The 20,073-nt window shown below is 41.2% G+C and overlaps 1 protein-coding gene across 2 annotated transcripts in view; it reads right to left on the reverse strand.

Annotated features, from left to right (window-relative positions):
• The window catches only part of znf512b (zinc finger protein 512B), a 75,506-nt gene that overhangs the window by 42,488 nt on the left and 12,945 nt on the right, over positions 1 to 20,073 (reverse strand). For both annotated transcript variants that reach the window (XM_083894770.1, XM_083894769.1), the window contains exons 2-7: positions 17,715 to 17,843; positions 4,727 to 4,812; positions 1,797 to 1,972; positions 1,437 to 1,705; positions 1,260 to 1,331; positions 797 to 931 (exon numbers count right to left, since the gene is read on the reverse strand). In XM_083894770.1, the coding sequence (XP_083750896.1) occupies positions 797 to 931; positions 1,260 to 1,331; positions 1,437 to 1,705; positions 1,797 to 1,972; positions 4,727 to 4,812; positions 17,715 to 17,841 (865 nt within the window). In that variant the 5' untranslated portion in view covers positions 17,842 to 17,843. The remainder of the gene's footprint in view (positions 1 to 796; positions 932 to 1,259; positions 1,332 to 1,436; positions 1,706 to 1,796; positions 1,973 to 4,726; positions 4,813 to 17,714; positions 17,844 to 20,073) is intronic.

Below are 20,073 nucleotides of genomic sequence, written 5' to 3' on the forward strand. Positions count from 1 at the left end.
CATTATTTGATTTGATAATGCAAAATTCGGTAACGCTTTCTTTTACAGTCCCCTAATTACCAGGTATTTACCTGGTAAATTCATGGTAACACCAAAGTGTTACTAGGTAATTACCAATGGTAATAAGAAAGTAAATACAGTGAAACTGTTGCCAAAATACTGGGCATTTACCTGGTAACTATATAGTTAATTATAGCGTGTTATTACTGCTGTTAATAAGAAGGTATGTACAGCTAAACTATGGCAAAACTATGGTAAATGTAAGTGTATTATTGGGTTATAAACTGGTAATAAGCAGGTACCTACAGTCCCCTAATTACTAGCTATTTACCCAAGGGGTAATCTAACAAACCTAACCCTAAAAATGTGTGTAATTACATGGAAACAAGCTTGGCTTTCTTTTACAGTACAGTTTTACTTTACTTACCGAGTACATTACCGTGCATTACCCAGTATTTTGGCAACGGTTTCACTGTATTTACTGATCTTATTACCCTTGGTAATTACCTAGCAACACTTTAGTGTTACCATGAATTTACCAGCTAAATACCAGGTAATTAGGGGACTGTAAAAGAAAGCGTTACCCAAAATTCTTATTATTATTATTTAATCTTTTGACAACAAAAATATTTATAATAAAAAAATATATATATATACTGTATATATGTATATATATTTAATCCGATTGGTCAATTAATCAAGAAATAATTTGTAAAATACTCTGGCCATGAGTCAACCATGCCAAACACCACTCCACTCTGTGGCCTAAACAGCAGGTATAGAAGAATTCACCTACCAGAGCTCGTTGTGGCTGAGTCTTTCTTGGTGGACTGAGTTGGAGCCGGTCTTCTCTGAGGCTCCTCACTGAGCGCACTTCCTTCTGGTCTCTTAGCACGACCTGCTTTCAGTTTTTCCTCCACCTTAGTCATTCCTGACACACAGTCATGATAGCAATGAATACTACTCCTGGATGTATACAATTAATGTATGTAATTAAAGATGTAAAAGCACAGTGAAACAAACAGTGGACAATGCTGAACAAGAGAATATTGAAGAACTCTACCCAAACGCATTCAGGAACACTGTATGTAATGTGTTCTGTATTCATTATTGGAGCTGGACACAATTAAGGATAAGCTGAAGCACACTCTGACTCTGACTGTCATGCAGATGGTTATAGCCTTTATTTATGGAGATGGGGATTGTAGGAAGAAAAGGAGAGATACAAAATTATAATTTTGAGTAATTTCCACAGCTACCTTTCAATCCGAATGTTCCAGATATAGAGGGCTGCTCTCCGGTGAATTTCTTGGGTGTTTTCTGCTTCCGTCCTGGCTCAAGAGAAAAAAAACAAGAGCAAGGAAATGGTCAAACACACACTGTGAGTGTAATGAGAGAGAATCTATGATGTGACAAGAGATCTGCTATAATTTTACTGTGCTTCATTCGTTCTGGGTCTTCATCGGCGAGAGACGGAGGAAGACTCCCCCCCTCGCTTTCACTACCACCAGCGTCAGACGATGTGCTCTGGGCCTGTGACTGTTGGGAGTGAGGGAGGACAGGCTGGGACAGTGGAATCTGCTGGCTGTTCTGTTTCCTCTCGCTCCTCTGGTGAATCACATCACCGTTCTGTGAGGGCGTCGACGCCTCGTGGATCCTCTTCACTTTGAAGAATACGGGAGAAGGGGGGCTGTTCTCCAAGGGCCTGGATTCACAAAACGAGGGAGGACAGTTTTGTGCAATCAGCATTATGACCCTATACTAACACCAATAATGTGGGTCAGTGTGGTTGTCACCTTTTCTTGGTGTTGGACTTGGCAGGAGTCTTATGAGGTTTAGCTTGCCCATCCTTGCCCTCCACGGTGAAACTGTCGGGATGGTTCCACAGCTTGTGCTTCTGCAGGTGGACCTTTGTGGCAAACACTGCCTCACAGTGAGGGCAGCCATGACTCAGCTTTTCAGCTACTGTGGCCTGGTACAAACACAGACACATGAGGAGATTTACAGTCCTCGTCCTCCTCCCTTTGAAAAATCACTGCTGGCAGCTGTCACTGGAAGTCGTTCACTTCACTCATCATACACTGCCTTATGCTCATGTATGCTAGACTGAGATATATGCAATATTCTGGCTATTACGGCCTTATATGAAAGCTTTTTTTTGCAGTATTTTGAAGTGAGGCTGTATGAGGTACCCACTGTATATAGCCAGTTTATTACAGTGAGCTGACTGCGCTCTGCACATCTCCTGTGCTGCAGGGTGCAAGTTTTGTGAACCTGAAATGACATGATTCGACCTACAGTGACCCAAAATAGCTACATTTCTGCACATTGAGGCTGTTCTGGGTCAATGTAAATATTCAGATGAGATGCGTAGATGCATCACTGTGAGTCATTTTAAAGGAAAATTAAAAATAAATAATTTTAAAAGTGTAGTTGACTCGTCTTGGACATAATACCAGTTTATTTTTTCACTGCAAACAAGAAGAACGATAAACTCTGCCTGCTCTTTGTAACAGTGAGGAGAAATCATCTTTATTTATTTATTAATGCCACATATTTATATTGTACATTCTAAACAAATCTGTAGTTCAGAATTCGACACTTGGCCCATAGTGTGAGGGAATTAATTATGAACAGTATGCAAGGGTTAAGAATAGGGATGGGACTTTTTTGTCGACAAATCGATCGCCAATCGACACGTGCGCACCTCAACAAAACAAATAAAATTAAAAAAATTTGAAGTGTCACAAACACGTAAAAACAAATAAAATTAAAACAAGTTGAAGTGTCACAAACACGTAATTTTTTTTTACAAAAAATTTACACATGGACCTCGACAATCGACTCTAAAAATGTCTGAAATTCCCATCCCTAGTTAAGAAACAACTTTATCAAAACATTAGACAGTCTTTACTGGGGTAAAGTTACAAAACAAGCAGTGGATCAACAGCTCCAGTGAGCTGTGATCTGTAAACATCTCTTTGATGTGGGAGAGAATGTGCTAAATTACACTAAATTAAGTTTCTTATTGGAAAACACAGTAAGATAAAGCTGAGTAAAACACATTTTATTAGGCGGATACTATTTATTTATAAGGTGGCTAATATCTCAGTCATGGCAACCACTGTATCTGGATATTTTTGGCTACGAGATATAACGCTGCACACAGATTGTTTCTCTGGGACAATACACTTTAAATCCAATCTAAAATAAAATATCTACTGTTTAATATCTGTGTTACATACTTAAAATACAGTAACAATTACAATGACCTTTTATTCCAGATAATAATACTTAATACTAATACTTTATTTATTTAGCTTTTTTTACTGTTTACTGTAGCTCACATAGAGTGGTCCTGTTGCACATATATGTGAGTTATGGAGGTCTACTTGCATACATTAACTTGTTTTTATGGTCAAAAACCTCCTAATTGCTGGAAACGAGCCGATAGAAATCTCTCCTCACTGAAGCTCTCATCAGCTGTGCTGTTTCACACTGAAATCTCACCCCCAGAAGACAGACTGTGTTGTGATTGGCCAGCCAACGAGAGCTTTCCCAACTGTCTTGTGATTGGCCAATACCTGGAAGTGATGTAATCAGCACACCCGCTCTCAGAAGCGCAGCTCCCCCCTCTGGAACGGTGGATGCACTGCTACTCATTATCAAAACATTGTTTTAACAATGTTTAAATATAGTTTCGTCACGACTCCCCACCGCAGTCCCTTTTATGACTTTGACCCAGAGTCTGACGCAGAGTCAGAAGACACTGTCGCTTGTGAAACACCTCCACAACGGACGTTATTCTTCTTCTACTGTACAATGTATGCAACCGGATTTGCCCGGACCAGGAGGATCCGCTGTTCAGGAGAACTGCTGTTTAAGTAACCGGACCGGGTTTTTTCAGAAATCTCACTGAGTGCGAGATTACAATAAAACACAGCGTTCTCAGCAGTGGCTGAATTGTTTGTTCCAGCCTTCAGGGCTTCATAAACAAGGTAATGGCGCAGATACACACCAAAACAACAGCGTTAATTGGAACTTCCGTTCTAGGTCCGCTTTAAATGAAGAATATTTGCATGGAATTGCCCATAAAAATGGTCAAATTCGGCAAATAATTAGAAATCAAAAAAACATGTTAAAAAGGTGACTTTGTTGATTCCATGTATTTTTAACAGCCTTTAAAACCAGGAAAAGTCATCAGAGATATCTTATGCCAGACCTACAGTCCGTTTAACGTGTCCAATTAACCTCTGTGTGTTTTAGGATTGTGGAAGGAAACAGGAGAAAACCCCCTCACCTCACAGGGAGAACATGCCGAGGTATACGTCATACAAACCCACTTCAAAAAAAAAAATCCCTTTACTGTCTCTATTGTGAAGCACAAGGAAGAATTAGCCGCAAAGCAGGAAAGAGCAGAGATTAGTAACTCACCCCCTGGCAGCGTTGATAGTGGTACTTGACGCCATAGATGCTGGGAAACTCTAACCAGCAGCCTGAACACGGACACTTAACCCTGGAGCGGCGTTTAAACTCTTCCTTCCATTGAACTATCATATGGGCCTGCTCAGGGGTGAGGGAGAGACAATTGAAGACATGCAGACTACTGTACACTGTGCTGTAAATTGTGCATAATCATGGGGGAGCTGCCGGCTCTGTGCAAGAAAGAAGTGAGGCCCACTTCAAACACCCACTCTACTTCAAAGAGAGACAGAGAAAGACTCACAGGGATACTCCTCAGTTCCTGCACTTCTGCTTTGGGTCGACCTTTCCTCTTCCCTTCTGCTGGCTCATCACACACTGGACCTGGCACTATGAGAGAGAGAGAACACTCTGAGTTAGCACACAATTACCAGGACAATTCTGCTACAATACATACTGTCCATTATTGTTTCTCATTAATTCACTTAGTATGACCCATGCTCTGTCCATATATAATTAATTATACAAATATTATATCAACTCTCAGCCAAGCATGTCATGTGGGCTCCATAATGGCTGTGATCGGGCTGACAATATGCACCTCAGTCAGCTGGGAGGAGCATGAGACGGTGGTGGATGTGCACTGTAAAAAGAAAAAGTTGAGAAAATTAAAAATTTCAAGGAAACTTACTGCAATCGATTTTTGAGTTTACAGTCCAAAAAAGAATCTTGAGTTTATAAAAAAGTTTGATCAACGAATATTATTTTTTTAGACAGAAAAAAAAATCTCCAGATAATCTAAAAATTTTATTTAAAAAAATGATTTAAAATTTTGAGTTGGCACAACTCTTACTGACAAGATTGTCAAAAATAATATTATTTTATGGAACTTTTTAAAAACTCAAGATCTTTTGTTTGGCAGTAAGTTGCCTTGAAATTTTTTGTTTTTTCAACTTTGTCTTTTTTACAGTGTGTGTCACAGGCTGTGCTTCCTACCAGAGATCGCCACGACAAACCTCAGACCAGACCTTGTGCTCTGGTCCGCCTTACTTCACAAGGTGTATGATGCTATTGAGGAGGCCTACGAACGAAAGAGCCTTAAGTATGCCGAGCTGGCAGCCGATGCTGAGCAACATGGTATTTATGAAGGTTATTATCTCTAGATTTTAACCGAACATGGTACACTTGTTGCGCTCATGATTCCAAACAAATTTCCATTAGCCTCTTCTTCCCTGATGCGTCACACGCAGCGACAAAACATAAAGCCATGTCTAACATTGACAAACACAGACATGCTGCATACACAGAAAGGTCAGAAATCGTCTAAAAGCTCATAAAAACCATTCTTATGTTCACGAAACACAGTTAAAACACCGATGGATCAAACCAGCAGGAGCAGAAAAAAGCCGCTACAGCACACACATTGAAAAGCGGCATAGGAGCATCATTTTGAAAAAAAAACCTGTCGGGTGGACAGCAGAGAGTCCACAGTTTCCAACGGTACATTTTTTTAATCACTCTAGCAGTCTTCACTGTTTATGAAAAAAGTTATTTCCACTGGAACTAAACCGTTTCTAATGAAGAACTACACTTCCCAGCATGCTTTGGGGAATATTCCCGGTATGATTTATCATTTCAGAGCGACACTAGATCGTTCTGAATAGAGAAGGTGAATGTCCAAACAAATGCGTCATATGCAATTATGTACTTTTGACTTGCTAATGAAGTGATTCACACGCATTTGGAGACCGGGGCCTGATTCTATTGGTTTAGACTAGAGGATTAAAACGGTCATGCTCCGTTTGTCCATGTCATTTTATTGTGAAAATCCCTCTTATTTTTAAGATTTCTTGTTTCCCTGTCTGTGTGCACTTTACTTTTCCCTCTGTGATTACCTCAACCTGTTTCACCTGTGTCTTTTTGTCACAGCTGTTCACGTCTCCCTGATTACTCAGTGTATTTAACCACACCCTTTTCCTTTGTCTTGTTGTAAGTTTGTCTTCACAGACAAACATACTTTTTTGAGTGCTCCTCTCTGTCAAGGATTTTCTGTTAGTGGACAGTGGGTTTTTGTTCGTGCATGTGAGTGCTTCTGTGCAGCTGTTAAACTCTGCTTTTTTGTTCCAGTCGAGAGTGACACGATTATCCCGTGCCCTCCTTGAAACGCAATTTGAGGATCTTCGTCAGCCTGCCTTGTTTTTTGGTGTTTTTTAATAATTTCTTTTATGTTTTGGCTTCTCAATCCTCTAATATGTCAGGTGGTCCAACTGTCCGAGCAAGTGAGCAGACTAAGAAAACTACTAAAAATTTTATTTTAATAATGATAATTTAAAAATAAAATACTCTGGCATTATTTTATGTTTATTATGTGTATATATCTATAAGGGTGCATCAAATTTGAATGGAACATTTTAATTTCAAAATATCAATTTGGCTGCCATTGCATTTTGTTCCAATTAACATAAAATTAATTTCATTGAGATTTAGGGGTGCCCCCTAACACATGAACTTTTGTGAAATTTCAAAAAAGTGCAATTTAGTCTCATGGCTAAAAGGTTGACCTGGAAATATTGAATAAAGTGAACTTTTATATCGTATCATGTTCTTTAGGTTTATCAAAGTAAAAGTTGTTTGTTTGCCATTTGGGCAATTTGGGCATTTCTCAGAATTCAACAATCAATATTCTCCATTCATTTGTCCTGTAGACAAAATGGATGGATGTCAATGGGACAAGTTCACTTACCCTGAATTTTGTGCATTAGTGATGGATGTCGGACACACATATAAAGTTTAATTGACTTTATTGTTAAACACAAGGGGTGACACACTTAAAAGAACATACCCTCTAGCAGCTAACTCATTGGCAACTAACAGGGTCTAATGGTAAGAGATGACACTAACTAAACTTCAAACTTAATTGCTCAGTCTGTGCCTGGCCACTGCGCCAGTGATGATGCCATCCTCACTGGTGATGATGCCATCCTCACTGGTGATGCTGGAGCCCAGACCAAAGACCAGGCAGTGACTGTTAGTCTGGTAGGGACCAGTTGGTGAGGGCAGCATCTTAGGAGAGCTGGATGCACATCCGGTTGCGTACATTGAACCGCAGAAGAAGAATAACGTCCATTGTGGAGGTGTTTCACGAGCAACAGTGTCTTCTGACTCTGGGTCTGACTCCGGTTTAAAGTCATAAAAGGGACTGCGGCTATTTTTAAACACTGTTAAAACAATGTTTTGATAATGAGGAGCAGTGCATCCACCATTCCAGAGGGGGGCGCTGCGCTTCTGAGAACGGATGTGCTGGATAGTACTGGCCAATCACAAGACTCTGTCTTCTGGTGGTGAAAGTTCACTCTGAAATCTCGCAGCAGAAAAACACAGTCAGAAAAGAGGATTTCTATCGGCTCGTTTACAGCAACTAGGAGGTTTTTGACCATAAAAACAAGTTAATATATGTAAGTAAACCTCCATAACTAACATTTATGTGCAACAGGACCACTCTATGTCACCTTTAAGTATTCAAAGACACAACTACATATATGATAGTAATATGTAATAATACATACCCAACACAAAAACAGAGAGATCACCTCAGTTTTCTTGAGCTGCAGTCTTGTTTACATCAGATCTCCAGGGTGACCATTGAGCACTATTTACCGCTTTATCCAACAAAAACAGCTGTGCAGTGGCACCCCTAAATCATCATGTATTGGAAAAATATTTTGCATGTGTTGTTTCTACATATATTGGAACACTTTTAGCACCCAGCCAAATCAAAATTCAAGAATTGTGTTTTTTGATGCACTGGAACAGTTTTCCCACGGTTCAGTATCACGGTTTTGGTGCCACGGTATCGGTACGGTTTCGATATCTTAATATAAAACTACTCAGACTAGCAAAGGCAATATTGCATTGTATAAATAATTAAAAGCACAGACATAATCACACTACAAACTTTATTTAAACAATAGTGCACATCAGACCAAATTAAACAGCAAAGATGAAACCACACAAATTAAACGTACATTTTTATTGCTATCCAATACAAATAAACATAATTTTAACTCACTCACAGAAACTACAACTACAAATACACATGCTGCTCCAAATGAAAGAGACAGGTGATGACGACGTAAATGAGAAGCTTGCTCAGAGTCGCACTGTAGGTGAATGTGGAGCCAACTTCAACGTTGTGATGCGAGGGAGACGTTTATTACCCGGAGTGAATGTCTGTTGAATATCCAACTTAAAACTAACTTCACTGCGCTGCATAACCGATGCTTGCACACCGTGGTTTGCTTGTTGACAGTCCTTTTCCCATTCTCATCGTAGTTTGCGCTGAATCCAAACTAATCCCACACTTAAACGAAGACGGTGCCTCTTCAAACTCGAGTCTCGTTCACTCTCCATTGTTTCTGCAGCATGAGCAGCGTAACGGGCAACCCATGGTTGCTCGGCAGCTGAGACTCTACTGACTGCAGTGATTGATAGACAGCGGTAGGTGGCACCCAGGGATTAAAATTAACTTTTTTCACCACCGTCCCGAAAACGTCCCGAAAAACATTTTGAACCATCCCGAATCGTCCTGAATCGTCCCAAAAATCTTTTTTTTACATTTTGATTTGTTACTTACTGATAATGCAATCAGTCTCTCACAGATATATCTGACTTGCTGTATGGTGCGATCTGCTCTGTTGAGCTTGATGCAATTCAGCAACGACAACGGCAAAAATAGAACTGCCGCTTCTGGTACGCTGCTGAGACGTGCTGCAGCGCAGCCGGTGGAAATGCTCACATTGATTAGAATGGAAGCGATCAGCAACGGCGCCGCTGACGTTCCTCTACTGTAACGCACCCGGTGGAAATCCAGGTTAACACACTACATTTTGAGTCAAATCAAATTTAAATACATACCATAAAAAACAAATACAGGGAGCTATTTTGGAGGTTTTGAAGAGTGAGAAACATGAAAGTGACAGGTGTGACTGTGCACACATAGGAGGAGTGTGTGTGTGGATAGGTAGAGGCCATCCTCTGAGCCAAAGAGATCAGCTATATATCAGCTATAGCCTGTGTGACTGTGACACAGCAGATCCACTGCCTCAGCTTTCTCTAGCTCTCTTTCTTTCTCTCTCCATTCTTCCTTCCCTCCATCTCTCACTCTACTGCTTTTCTCTTCTCTCATCCCATATCTTTCTCTCCTCACTGTTCCTTGTACCTGGTCTTTCTCTATGTGAGTTTCCTCCCTAAGGACGGGGCAGGGACTGCTCTCTCTTCTCCTTCCACAATCAAATCCCTGCACTCATCAACCCTGCACTTTCTACACTTCAGGAGAGGGAAAGAGCTAAGGATGAGTGAGTGTATGTGTGCATATGGAAAAGAGCAGGGCGAGGAGGAACTGTATGTAGGATAGAACTGTATGTCACTGAGTGACAAAGCCCTGGACCGTTCGCCAGTCCATCGCAGGGCCATATACGTATAGAAACAAACAACCATTCCCTCTCACTCTTACACCTAGGGTCAATTTAGAGTGACCAATTTACCTAATCCCCAAAGCTGCATGTTTTTGGACCGCTGGAGGATGCTGGAGAACCCAGAGAAAACCCACACACACACGGGGAGTTGTTCAAATACCATTTGTGCAAAATCGCCTTGGAATTCAGGTTCAATCCAAGATAGCGGCTTTCCTGTTGGGTTTAGAGCACAGGTCATCGTTTACGTTTTTGACTGCTTCAACCTAATAAACACATGTGCCAAGTTTCGTTCATGTATGTTAAACCAGACACCAGGTGATCTAATAGAAGTTTTTTGCATCCGTTTTAGCCCCGCCCACTAATATCCAATAATTCACAGTTTTTCACCGAATGACTTTCACACCTAAATTTCCACCAGGATCGATTAAAATCGATTATAGTTGGCAACTAATTAAATAATCGATTAGTTGGGTCTACGCTATTACAGTTATATACAGTTGCTGCCCCCTAATGTGGGGCCAGTAAACCAACCAAAGCCAGGGCAGTAAGCGCTGAGGATGGCATCATCACTGGCGCAGTGGCCAGGCACAGACTGAGCAATTAAGTTTGAAGTTTAGTTAGTGTCATCTCTTACCATTAGACCCTGTTAGTTCATAGTAAGTTAATACGGACACAAAACGGACAAAAATTTCTTTTTGCTATCAGTCCCAAGCACAGACACAAAAGTGGGCCAACGAATTATATGTAACCTTTTACTTTATAGACACAACAATAATAATAAGGTAGAATGAAAACAAATAAGGCAGGGCGAAAAACAATTAAATGAGAAGTAACAAGGTGTCGCAAAACAGTTCACACAAACAAGCACACAAAGCCATTAGCAGTCCATGTGAGAGTGAGATTTGTGTGCATGGATATGAGTGTATTAATATTCTCCAGGCGACACAGCGTTTCTCTATTAGCTGTCAGGGGGTAGCAGCTGGAGAGGTGATGCAGTCGACGCCACAGCTCTGGAGCTGAGAAGGAAATTGAGCATGCATTCTCATTCCTGTCTTAGAAAATAAAGGTCTATTCAAAAGAAAAGCATTATAAATTCATTCTGCTCTCGGGAAAGATATGTTCTTGTTGTTATGGGAATAAAATCTACTTGTCTTAGTTACCGCAATCAGAGGACTCTATTCCAGCTTGCAGAACAATTAGACCCTCGTACATTATATTGTGGGCTTCAAAGAAAATCTGCATGTACCCAAACACACGGGCCACAGGTGCAGGTTTACACAGACACTAAACTGAAGTTAACACCAGCTATATACACTTTGATTTTCTCTGTGTTGTAATCAAATAATTGCTGGTTCTTTTAATTGAAATTCTCAATAAAATATAATGTATCCCATTCCTACATGAAATGTGAGGTATATTCACCACACAGAAGACCACAGGTCCAGACCAAGAGTGGATTTTTATAGACTTAACAGTGTTCTAAGGACATCCTGGTGTGTTTTTACCCTTTCATTTGGTTCATTAAACTATTACTTCAATTGGTTTCCTATAGACTGCCTCGGTACAAAAAACAAAGCAGGCCTTATTGTGTCACATCCACAGCCTGCTTCTCAGGCAAGAGGATAAAACAGCTGTTCAACTAATGTCAGACTCTGACTCGCTCCCAGCTGTTCTGCAACTGTTGCTCTGCACTGCTGTGAAACCTGACAGAGCAGGAGAGGAGAGGAGAGGAGAGAAGAGTAAGGGCCCCACGGGTGTTGGCAGCTGTCTAATGATCTCAAATAACCTCTGAGTTCTCCTAGCTACGCCTGCAACTGCTCCCCCTGAGTGCAAGGGTACACACACACACACACACACACACACACACACACACACACACACACACACACACACACACACACACACACACACACACACACACACACACACACACACAAAGAACAGTCATTTGTTTCTTTGACAAACACTTACACAGAAGCCTTTGTCTCTGTACGCACAGTGGTAGGCTTTAGAGAGTAGGGGCGTCGTGGCTCGGTACGTATCTCAGTTTTTACTTTACGATTCGGTACGTACCTTGTTTTAATGTCCCGGTTCGCTACGCAAACGAGCATGCAGTGGAAACTCTTTCCAATGGTTTCCACACTGCACTAGCGTGGTTACTGCTGGGCATACTTTGAAAATATAAACTTGTGTACTGAACATTTGTTCATGTCGTACACGTGTATTGGTCCTGAACGTCCTGTACCGAATGGTTCGGGAAGAATACACGTACCATTACTGTACATTATATTTCTATAAATTACTGGGGTGTATGTATGTACATATATAGTATATATATCCAGAGACACTGATGTGTTTATGCAACAACAGTGCATCGAGTACTGCATGTATGAGCCAGACACACAATGCCTGCTCCAGACTGTTTGCGGTGCCTTCCTTATGGACAGTGACTCACCAACTCAATCTCTCCCATTTCCCTGCACTTCATCTCATCTGCTGTCCTCAAAGCCTGCCAAATAAAGGTGTGACAAAGATGACAAAGGACTCTCATCAAAATGAGATGCAGCTTCAAGCAGAGAAAACGCACCGGGATTCAATTACGTCCCACACAAACAAACATTGTTGGTCTTTATCGATTTTTTTATCTTTTGGTTTTTCACCAATTTAGGAGATGGTGGGCATCAGCAGGTGAGAATCAGAAAATATAAAAAAATGGGAGTGGATTGAGGACGTTTGAGCAAGGGGAGATTCACTGCTGCCAATATTCAACATTCACACCAAAAAAAGGACATACATGTTTTGTATGAGATTATATGTATAGCACGAGTGTACCCAGCTGAGTCTGACAGCAATTTCAATTTCAGGTTTCAGTTGGGAAAAAAATGTGAATGCTGTAGCTGGTGTTGGACCAGAGAGGTAGTAGATAGATACACCGATGGTTTCAATATTTTACACAAAACAAATAACATTACTAAACACCCATAAACAGTGGTTGATACCTAAGAGGATGCTTTCAGGGTTTAGTTACAGTTTAAATGGCCCCCAAAAAATGTAAAGCTCACTTTTCCCATGTGATAACCCATTCTTGATACAGTGAAATGTATCCTTTTAAGTTTGTAAGTATATTTAATGTGAAAAAAAAAAAAAAGGCGAAACATCCAAACACCACATCACATCAACAGGCTATTAACATGGATTCCAAAATAAAAAAACTAAGATGTTACGCACATGCCAGAGTCACACAATAAAGTCACTGTGTTCAAGGCCTTGGAATTGCATTGACATTTGCAATTGCAGGCCTTATTTCAGCTGCTTGCCCACTGCACTTGGCAGATTTTTTACAGTTGGTTGTTTAAGAGCTCTGCGTATGGGTGGAGAGAGAGAAAAATGACAAAAAAAAACCTTGCTGGTAATGCAACAAGACTGTGATTAATGTCTGTGAGTAAAAAAGAGAGAGAAATACAGAGAACATGTCACCCTCAAGGACCACATCCTTTCCTGTGAGTTGTCTGGTGTGGCAAGGTGACAGCTCAACCACAACACTCTCGGGACGCACACAAACCAATTTTCAGTCTTTTCAACTCTGCATATAAACACTGCAGTGTAATTCAGGGGACATAATTTAAGGAAACCAATAAGAGCTGCTGTCAAACAATGAAAATGTTGGCTGACTGACATTGACTTACCCTGGATTTCCACTGGACGCATTACACCAGTGGCACGTCAGCGGCGCGGTCACAGCTGAAAATAGCTTCTTTTCTAATCAATGCGAGCATTTCCACCGGGCGCGCTGCAGAACGTCTCAGCAGCGTCCCAGAAGCGGCTCGCTGTGCCGAATCGCTTTCGATAGGTAGCAGTTCTATTTTTGACGTTGCCGCTGCTGAACCGTGTAAATTTCAACAGAGCAGATCGCACCAGACAGGAAGTCTGACACAGACTCAAAGTAAAACACTTCTGCCCCCCTTTCAAAATAAAACACAATACGCAGGTCATATAGCCTGTCACAACTTCACATCAACATTACGTCGTGACCGGTGCTGCCTGGTCAACAGTCAATTAATCAGAACGTCTCGGAGAGTCATAATTTACGACGAGAGACTGATTGTTGAAGTGGAGACACCAGATCAATAGTTCTTCAAGCTGTGTTGTTGTTGTGTCCTTTATACACACAGTCTATCAGGGGATCTCGCAAACTCGCGTCCGTTCGAGATTATCGCGTGATCTTCCGTGAATACCGCTGGCTCCCAAGGCACCGTGCTGCTGCTGCAACGCGCCCGGTGGGGATTGATGCTGGGCAGAGAACGAAGCAGAACCGCGCCGTTGACGTGCCGCGGCTGTAACGTCCAGTGGAAATCCGGGGTTAGTCCAGGGAGCATTGAGTGCACTCCTTCCTTCTTATCACCTTAAATGAATGAAGATGAAATGGAACAAGTTACTGACCCCCATTTTCATGTGGAATGAAAAATGAAAAGTGACCAGTAAAAAGAGAGCGGATGACGTGGTGCCACGTTATTTGAAGAGCAAACTTGAGTACAACGTGGAAAAAAACTCTTCAGGAAGCAATTTCACATGAATGATTTTTGTTTCTCCAAACCGTAGCACACAGCCCCACGGGGGACAAACAAGCGAGTGTGAGACTTATTATGATTAGCAATGTAGAATTTCTCCTTATCATTAGCTACGGAAAGCTACAGTCACTGAAGACAGAGTGAGCTAAGAAAACCAAACATGAAAGGATGGCTTGTAAAACAAGGTTAAGATCTTTGATGGAAACTAATGCCGTGTTTCCACCGGCTCGCCCGCCACGCCTCGGCATTGGTTAATTTGCTTTTCCATTAGCAAAGAACCTGGTACCAGGCAGAGCGGGTACGCAAAAATGTACCCACTCCAACACAACTCAACTGTAGATCATGTATTTCTTAGGCTTCCCCTTGTGCCCAGATAATCATTACTGTTTGCGTTTGGTTCTCCAAGTAAGTAAGTCTTGAAATTCAAGCCATAATCACGTCAAACTTGATCCACAAACTAAGACTCTCTCTCTAAAAGGCAGGGGATCCCCTGGTGACGTTCCAGACAGGAGCAAACTTCCCAACAAAACAAGACAATTTGTCAGTTACAACATAGTGGAATGTGGATTTCTATCTTGTGCAATTAAATTACGCTGGAAGCTGTCATTAAAAAACGCCCCAAGAACAACAGACTCTGGACTGTATGGGTATTTCTCAAAGAGAGTGAAGAGGAACAGAAAATGAAAAAGACACACAGACAGAGTTGAGTCAAATTACCAGAGAAAGTCCCGTGAAACCAAGCCATCACCTGCTACAGCATTACACACACACAGACACACACAGACACACACACACACACACACACACACACACACACACACACACACACACACACACACACACACACACACACACACACACACACACACACACACACACACACACACACACACACCTTTCTAATTAGCTGCGTCTATGCCAAGTGAGCTTCTCCTGATCCTCGCCTCCACTCTCCAATCGAGGAAGGCAGATCCTGACACCGACTTACCAAAGGCTGATTTACAAACAGTCCTTTTCTTTATCGAGTAATAAAGACTAAAAATGTCTATAAAACATAAATACAGTGCATTCTTCAACAATAAATTCTGTACAAGCAAAGGCAACAAACGCGTTGGAAAACAAACTCTGAGCTTGTGCCACATCACTAAGCGTGATAGGATATAACAGAGATGAATTAAGCAAGCAAATAAATGTGTTTCCCAAGCACACGAGCATGCTAATCCAGCCTGCAGGGATAACATGGGAGTAAACAATCCAAAGCATCGCCACCTAGTCCAGTTTTCTCTGTATGTCTGGGATTTAGAGGCTATTTTGTAGAAACAAAAACAACTGGGTCATATTAAAACAGCCCCTGTTTTCCAAGTCTGCCTAACTCTATTAAAAAACTCATGATGATCTGCTTGTTATTGGATTGAATCATAATTCCCTTGTATGGCTCTCTCTTTACAAATCTTCCATTCCCATCCAGATGGCTTTGGGTTACAATCATGTCACTGCTTGGCAATACATGTTTATTTGGTTCTCTCCACTCTGAGACAGTCTGAGGGAAAATGTTGTAGTTTCCAGGCCGTTCTGTGGTGCGAGGTGTAGAATTACTTACTGTACATTGAGAACAGGGAACCAAAGAATCTTTGTATACAAAAAATATATAACCCATTCAAAAAAGGCAGCACAGGCAGTTTTTATGTTTTGTAAACTGATGGAGGAAGCAACAGAGGTTTCACACATGTTCAGAAGTACAATTTCAAACATCACACACTAGAGCCCATTTTCCACTGGTTACAAAAATAACCCACTGACAACCTGCTAATATCTGGCTTTTGTCTGCAATCAGCACTCACTCCCAGGTGACTGCAACACGGTTGTCCGTTTGTGTCCGAAATTCTAATAGTCGTTCAAACTTTGGGGCTCAAATTCATATATCAAAACCCAGTTCAAACAGCCTAGAGCAGTGCAGGGCTGCAACAACTAATTAATTTAATTGATTAAATCGACTATTAATATAGTTGCCAACTAATTTAATAATACAGTTGCTACCCCCTAATGTGGGGCAGTAAGCCAACCAAAGCCGTGGTGGTAAGCACCATTAAGCTGAATGTCGAGAAGAAGAAAAGAACCAATGCCACACTTGTGTAGCTCACGTGACGTGATTCTGGAAGAAGTGTTGAAAAATGGCAGAGGCGGACACAGCAGAGAACAACATTAGCAGAGAGAAAAGTGTACGACCCAAGTCATCAAAAGTATGGGAGCACTTTAGATTCACGCCTTCAAACAGCTTCGGACAGCGTTAGGTGCAAAATGTGCTGATTTTGAGCACCTGAAGAGGAAGCATGTTGGAGCCATGGGTGAAGGAAATTTACGCTATGTTTGTAGTAAGTTAATTTATCACTCATCCATCAACAAAACTGGAGAAAACAGAGGGTATTTCTGTCCATTAATGTTTGTTTTTAAATTGGCCTGAAATCGTACGTTTGTCCATCAAAAATGGAAACAAATTTGACGATAATTAGATGAATAACGGTGTATAACATGACGTTGTGGAATCAAATTGTGTTTTTTTTTCTTTTTATCTGATTAAGAATCAATTAATCGAAAAAAATAATCGACAGATTAATAGATTATCAAAATAATAGAGCAGTGTTTCCCAAACTTTCTACATGGCGACCCACTTTCCTACATGTGACACAATGTAGATTTTTAAGTCACTCTTGAAAAATGTTTTTCTCCATTCATGATTATCATGATAATTGAAATTAGTCACTATTAAGTAATTCTAAGTACTTTTCACTGAGCAATGATCGGATATTGTCCCATCACTTGATTAATTATTAATAATGTTGTCACGTTTGTTTGGCTGTCAGGTGTAGGGTCAGAATATCTGAAGGAACAGCACATCATGTAATATACGACCAGCTATAATATCTCCGTAATCATGTTGTGAACGTGTTAATAATGTGGTCATCTACTATTTTCCAGCATGACATTGCAACTTCTGTCCACAGCGTTGCTTGTTTACAACACATTTGAGACACCAAAAGTTACCTCTCTGGTAAACTCACACATACTGGCAGTTAGGAATGAGTCAAACACAACAAACAATGGCTTACATGGTAGAATCAGTCCAGGAGAAAACAACAAACAAGAGCTCTCCCAGCTCCCATATAAGACAAAATCTGTTTGGAAATACTGTGTAGAAAGAAGTAAAGTCTGTGTGTCTTCATTCAACAAAGTGCAGCAGCTCAAAACTCACTGTGTTTGTTGTTTTCAGGGCCTGGCACGTTTCTGATAGTCTCCTGGGGATGTCCATGTTTGGGAGTCCGGCCCTTTGGCAGCCCCGGTGAGGACAGCTTCCCAAGCCTGGAGCTTGGGCTCTCCATGTCTGCAATGGTACAAACAAACACAGGAGAGTAAGGGGCCGTCCAAATCATATCCGCATTTTATCCATACAGAAATGAAAGCAGGTCCCAGAGTGGGAAAATCTCAAAACACAACCATTGTGTTTTTATATGAACAACCAATACACAACTTTTAGTAAAACAATGATGTCATAGTCCCAGTCTTGTGCATGCATTTGCTGTTGCTTATCTTCATTGTTTTCCTCTTCTTGTCTGTGGAGACAAAAGAAGAAGAAAACAAACTTTGTACACAGTATACATCTTCTCTGGTTTGGGTGTAGTAATGCTACAGTGCCACGTACAGGCCTGGCATGAGCACCACAGTGGAGTGGATGAAGAGCATACCTGAAATGACGCTGTGTTTACGGAAAACGTAGAATTTCATTCAGTTTCAGTGTGGACGGGGCCTGAGGGCTAAAGGCAACACTGGCGTATTATTCTGTAGAGCTGCAACCATTATTCGATTCATTGATCGCTAATCGATGACTAAATTAATCGTCAACCTTTTTTTTCCCACAATGAATACAAGCTTTCTGATTTTTCAGCTTCTTAAATGTGAATATTTTCTCATCTCTGAATGCGATCATACTCTAATCTCGGCATGCGAACATTTTCTAATCTTGGAACGTGAACATTTTAAAGAGCGAAGCTGCTCTGTGCTGGCTCACAGTGAGCACCCGAGCGTCCACAGACGCGGAGCTGATCCCAGCCGATAACGCCGCTGCCAAACTATAAATACGTCATATCTTAACACACACAGCACATGTTTAGACTCTAAATGGCCAATTTCTCGCCTCAAATTATCTTAAAACTGCGTTCCGTCACACAGAAAAGGGAGAAACAGCAACTGTTTCAACAACAACAATCTTTCTCTCTCTTTCTTTCTCGGACGCCATTGCTCACTGTAGCCTGAAGCAGAACAACCTTGCGCAGCGACCCCTACTGATCGGGCGGGAAATTGCAGCGCGTGTCCGTCACCACGACGCAGAAGTATAAAGGCTCGAGGCGTCTCCGTGGTGACACAGTCGGATAACGCATTACGCAGTCGGAGAAGTATAATGTGGCCTTAATGGATGAAGGCTGACAATCGCTAATTATGCTAAGTAGGACTGATTACAATCCAACATGGTTTCTCTTAGCACACATTCATGTCATTCTCCTAATGAGCTACAGCAGCAGCACACAAAGGGTCACTCAGTGGGGGCCACTCCGGCATCTGTTTACGCACCACGCTGCTCACTGTATGTTATAGTCACGACGCCTCATCCGTCACAGTGATAATGTGCATACAGTCTGCTATGATAACAAGTTATCAATCAAGCAGGCCTCGCTTGCACGATGCAAGCTGCAGAGAGGTTGCACGCCAGACTCCTTCCTTTTCCTGTATTATGTGTCAAGAGTGTGAAGAGAAGCGGCTTGAAACTGACAGATGTTGTGAGAAAGGTGGAGACATGCTGGGCCGGTGAGGAAAATTATCATGACTAAATAAACCTTAGCTCACTTTACTTCCTTTAAAGAAACCAGTTGTTATAAATGGTAAATTGTCTTTATTTATATAGTGCTTTCTTTTCAAGTCTTGATGACCACTCAGAGCTGCTTTACAGTGTAGTGTAAAGTCTGTAAGAGCAGAATGGGAGGCTGAGCCTTCAGTTACCAGGCTCCTCCTCCCAGTGACAGTTCAGGAGGTTCTGTATTTAAAGTTAGACTTAAAACTTTCCTTTTTGATAAAGCTGGCTGATAAGGCCTACACATTGAGCAAGTTGAGCAAGCAACAAGCACCTCTTCATTTAAAAAAATATTAGTACTCATCCAAGTACTTTTCCTTTTAATTAATTTTAATGTCAACTTTGTCGAAGCACTGAGGCCACGCCTTTTGAAGTAGAGAAAATCCTATCATAACTTTTAATCATTAACTTTTTAATGATTTTGTTCAAATGTATAGACTAGCCATTATTGTTTTTCTAAAATGGCCAACTTGGTGGTCCGAGCTAATGAAAGTACATTATAAATTTGTTTGGAATCGCGAAAGCAACAAGTTTACCAAGTTTGGTTAAAATCGGAACAATTATGTGTGACTTATATGCGACAGAAAAAATCTAACATTTTGCATGTAATGCAATTTTGGCTACTTTCTCTCACTTCAAATAATTACCCAAAATGTGTCAAGAAACTTTGGAGTAAGCCCAACACACTCATACTCATCCAACGGGTTTG

This window comes from Microchirus variegatus (assembly GCF_963457635.1).
Source record: "Microchirus variegatus genome assembly, chromosome: 9".
NCBI lineage: Eukaryota > Metazoa > Chordata > Actinopteri > Pleuronectiformes > Soleidae > Microchirus > Microchirus variegatus.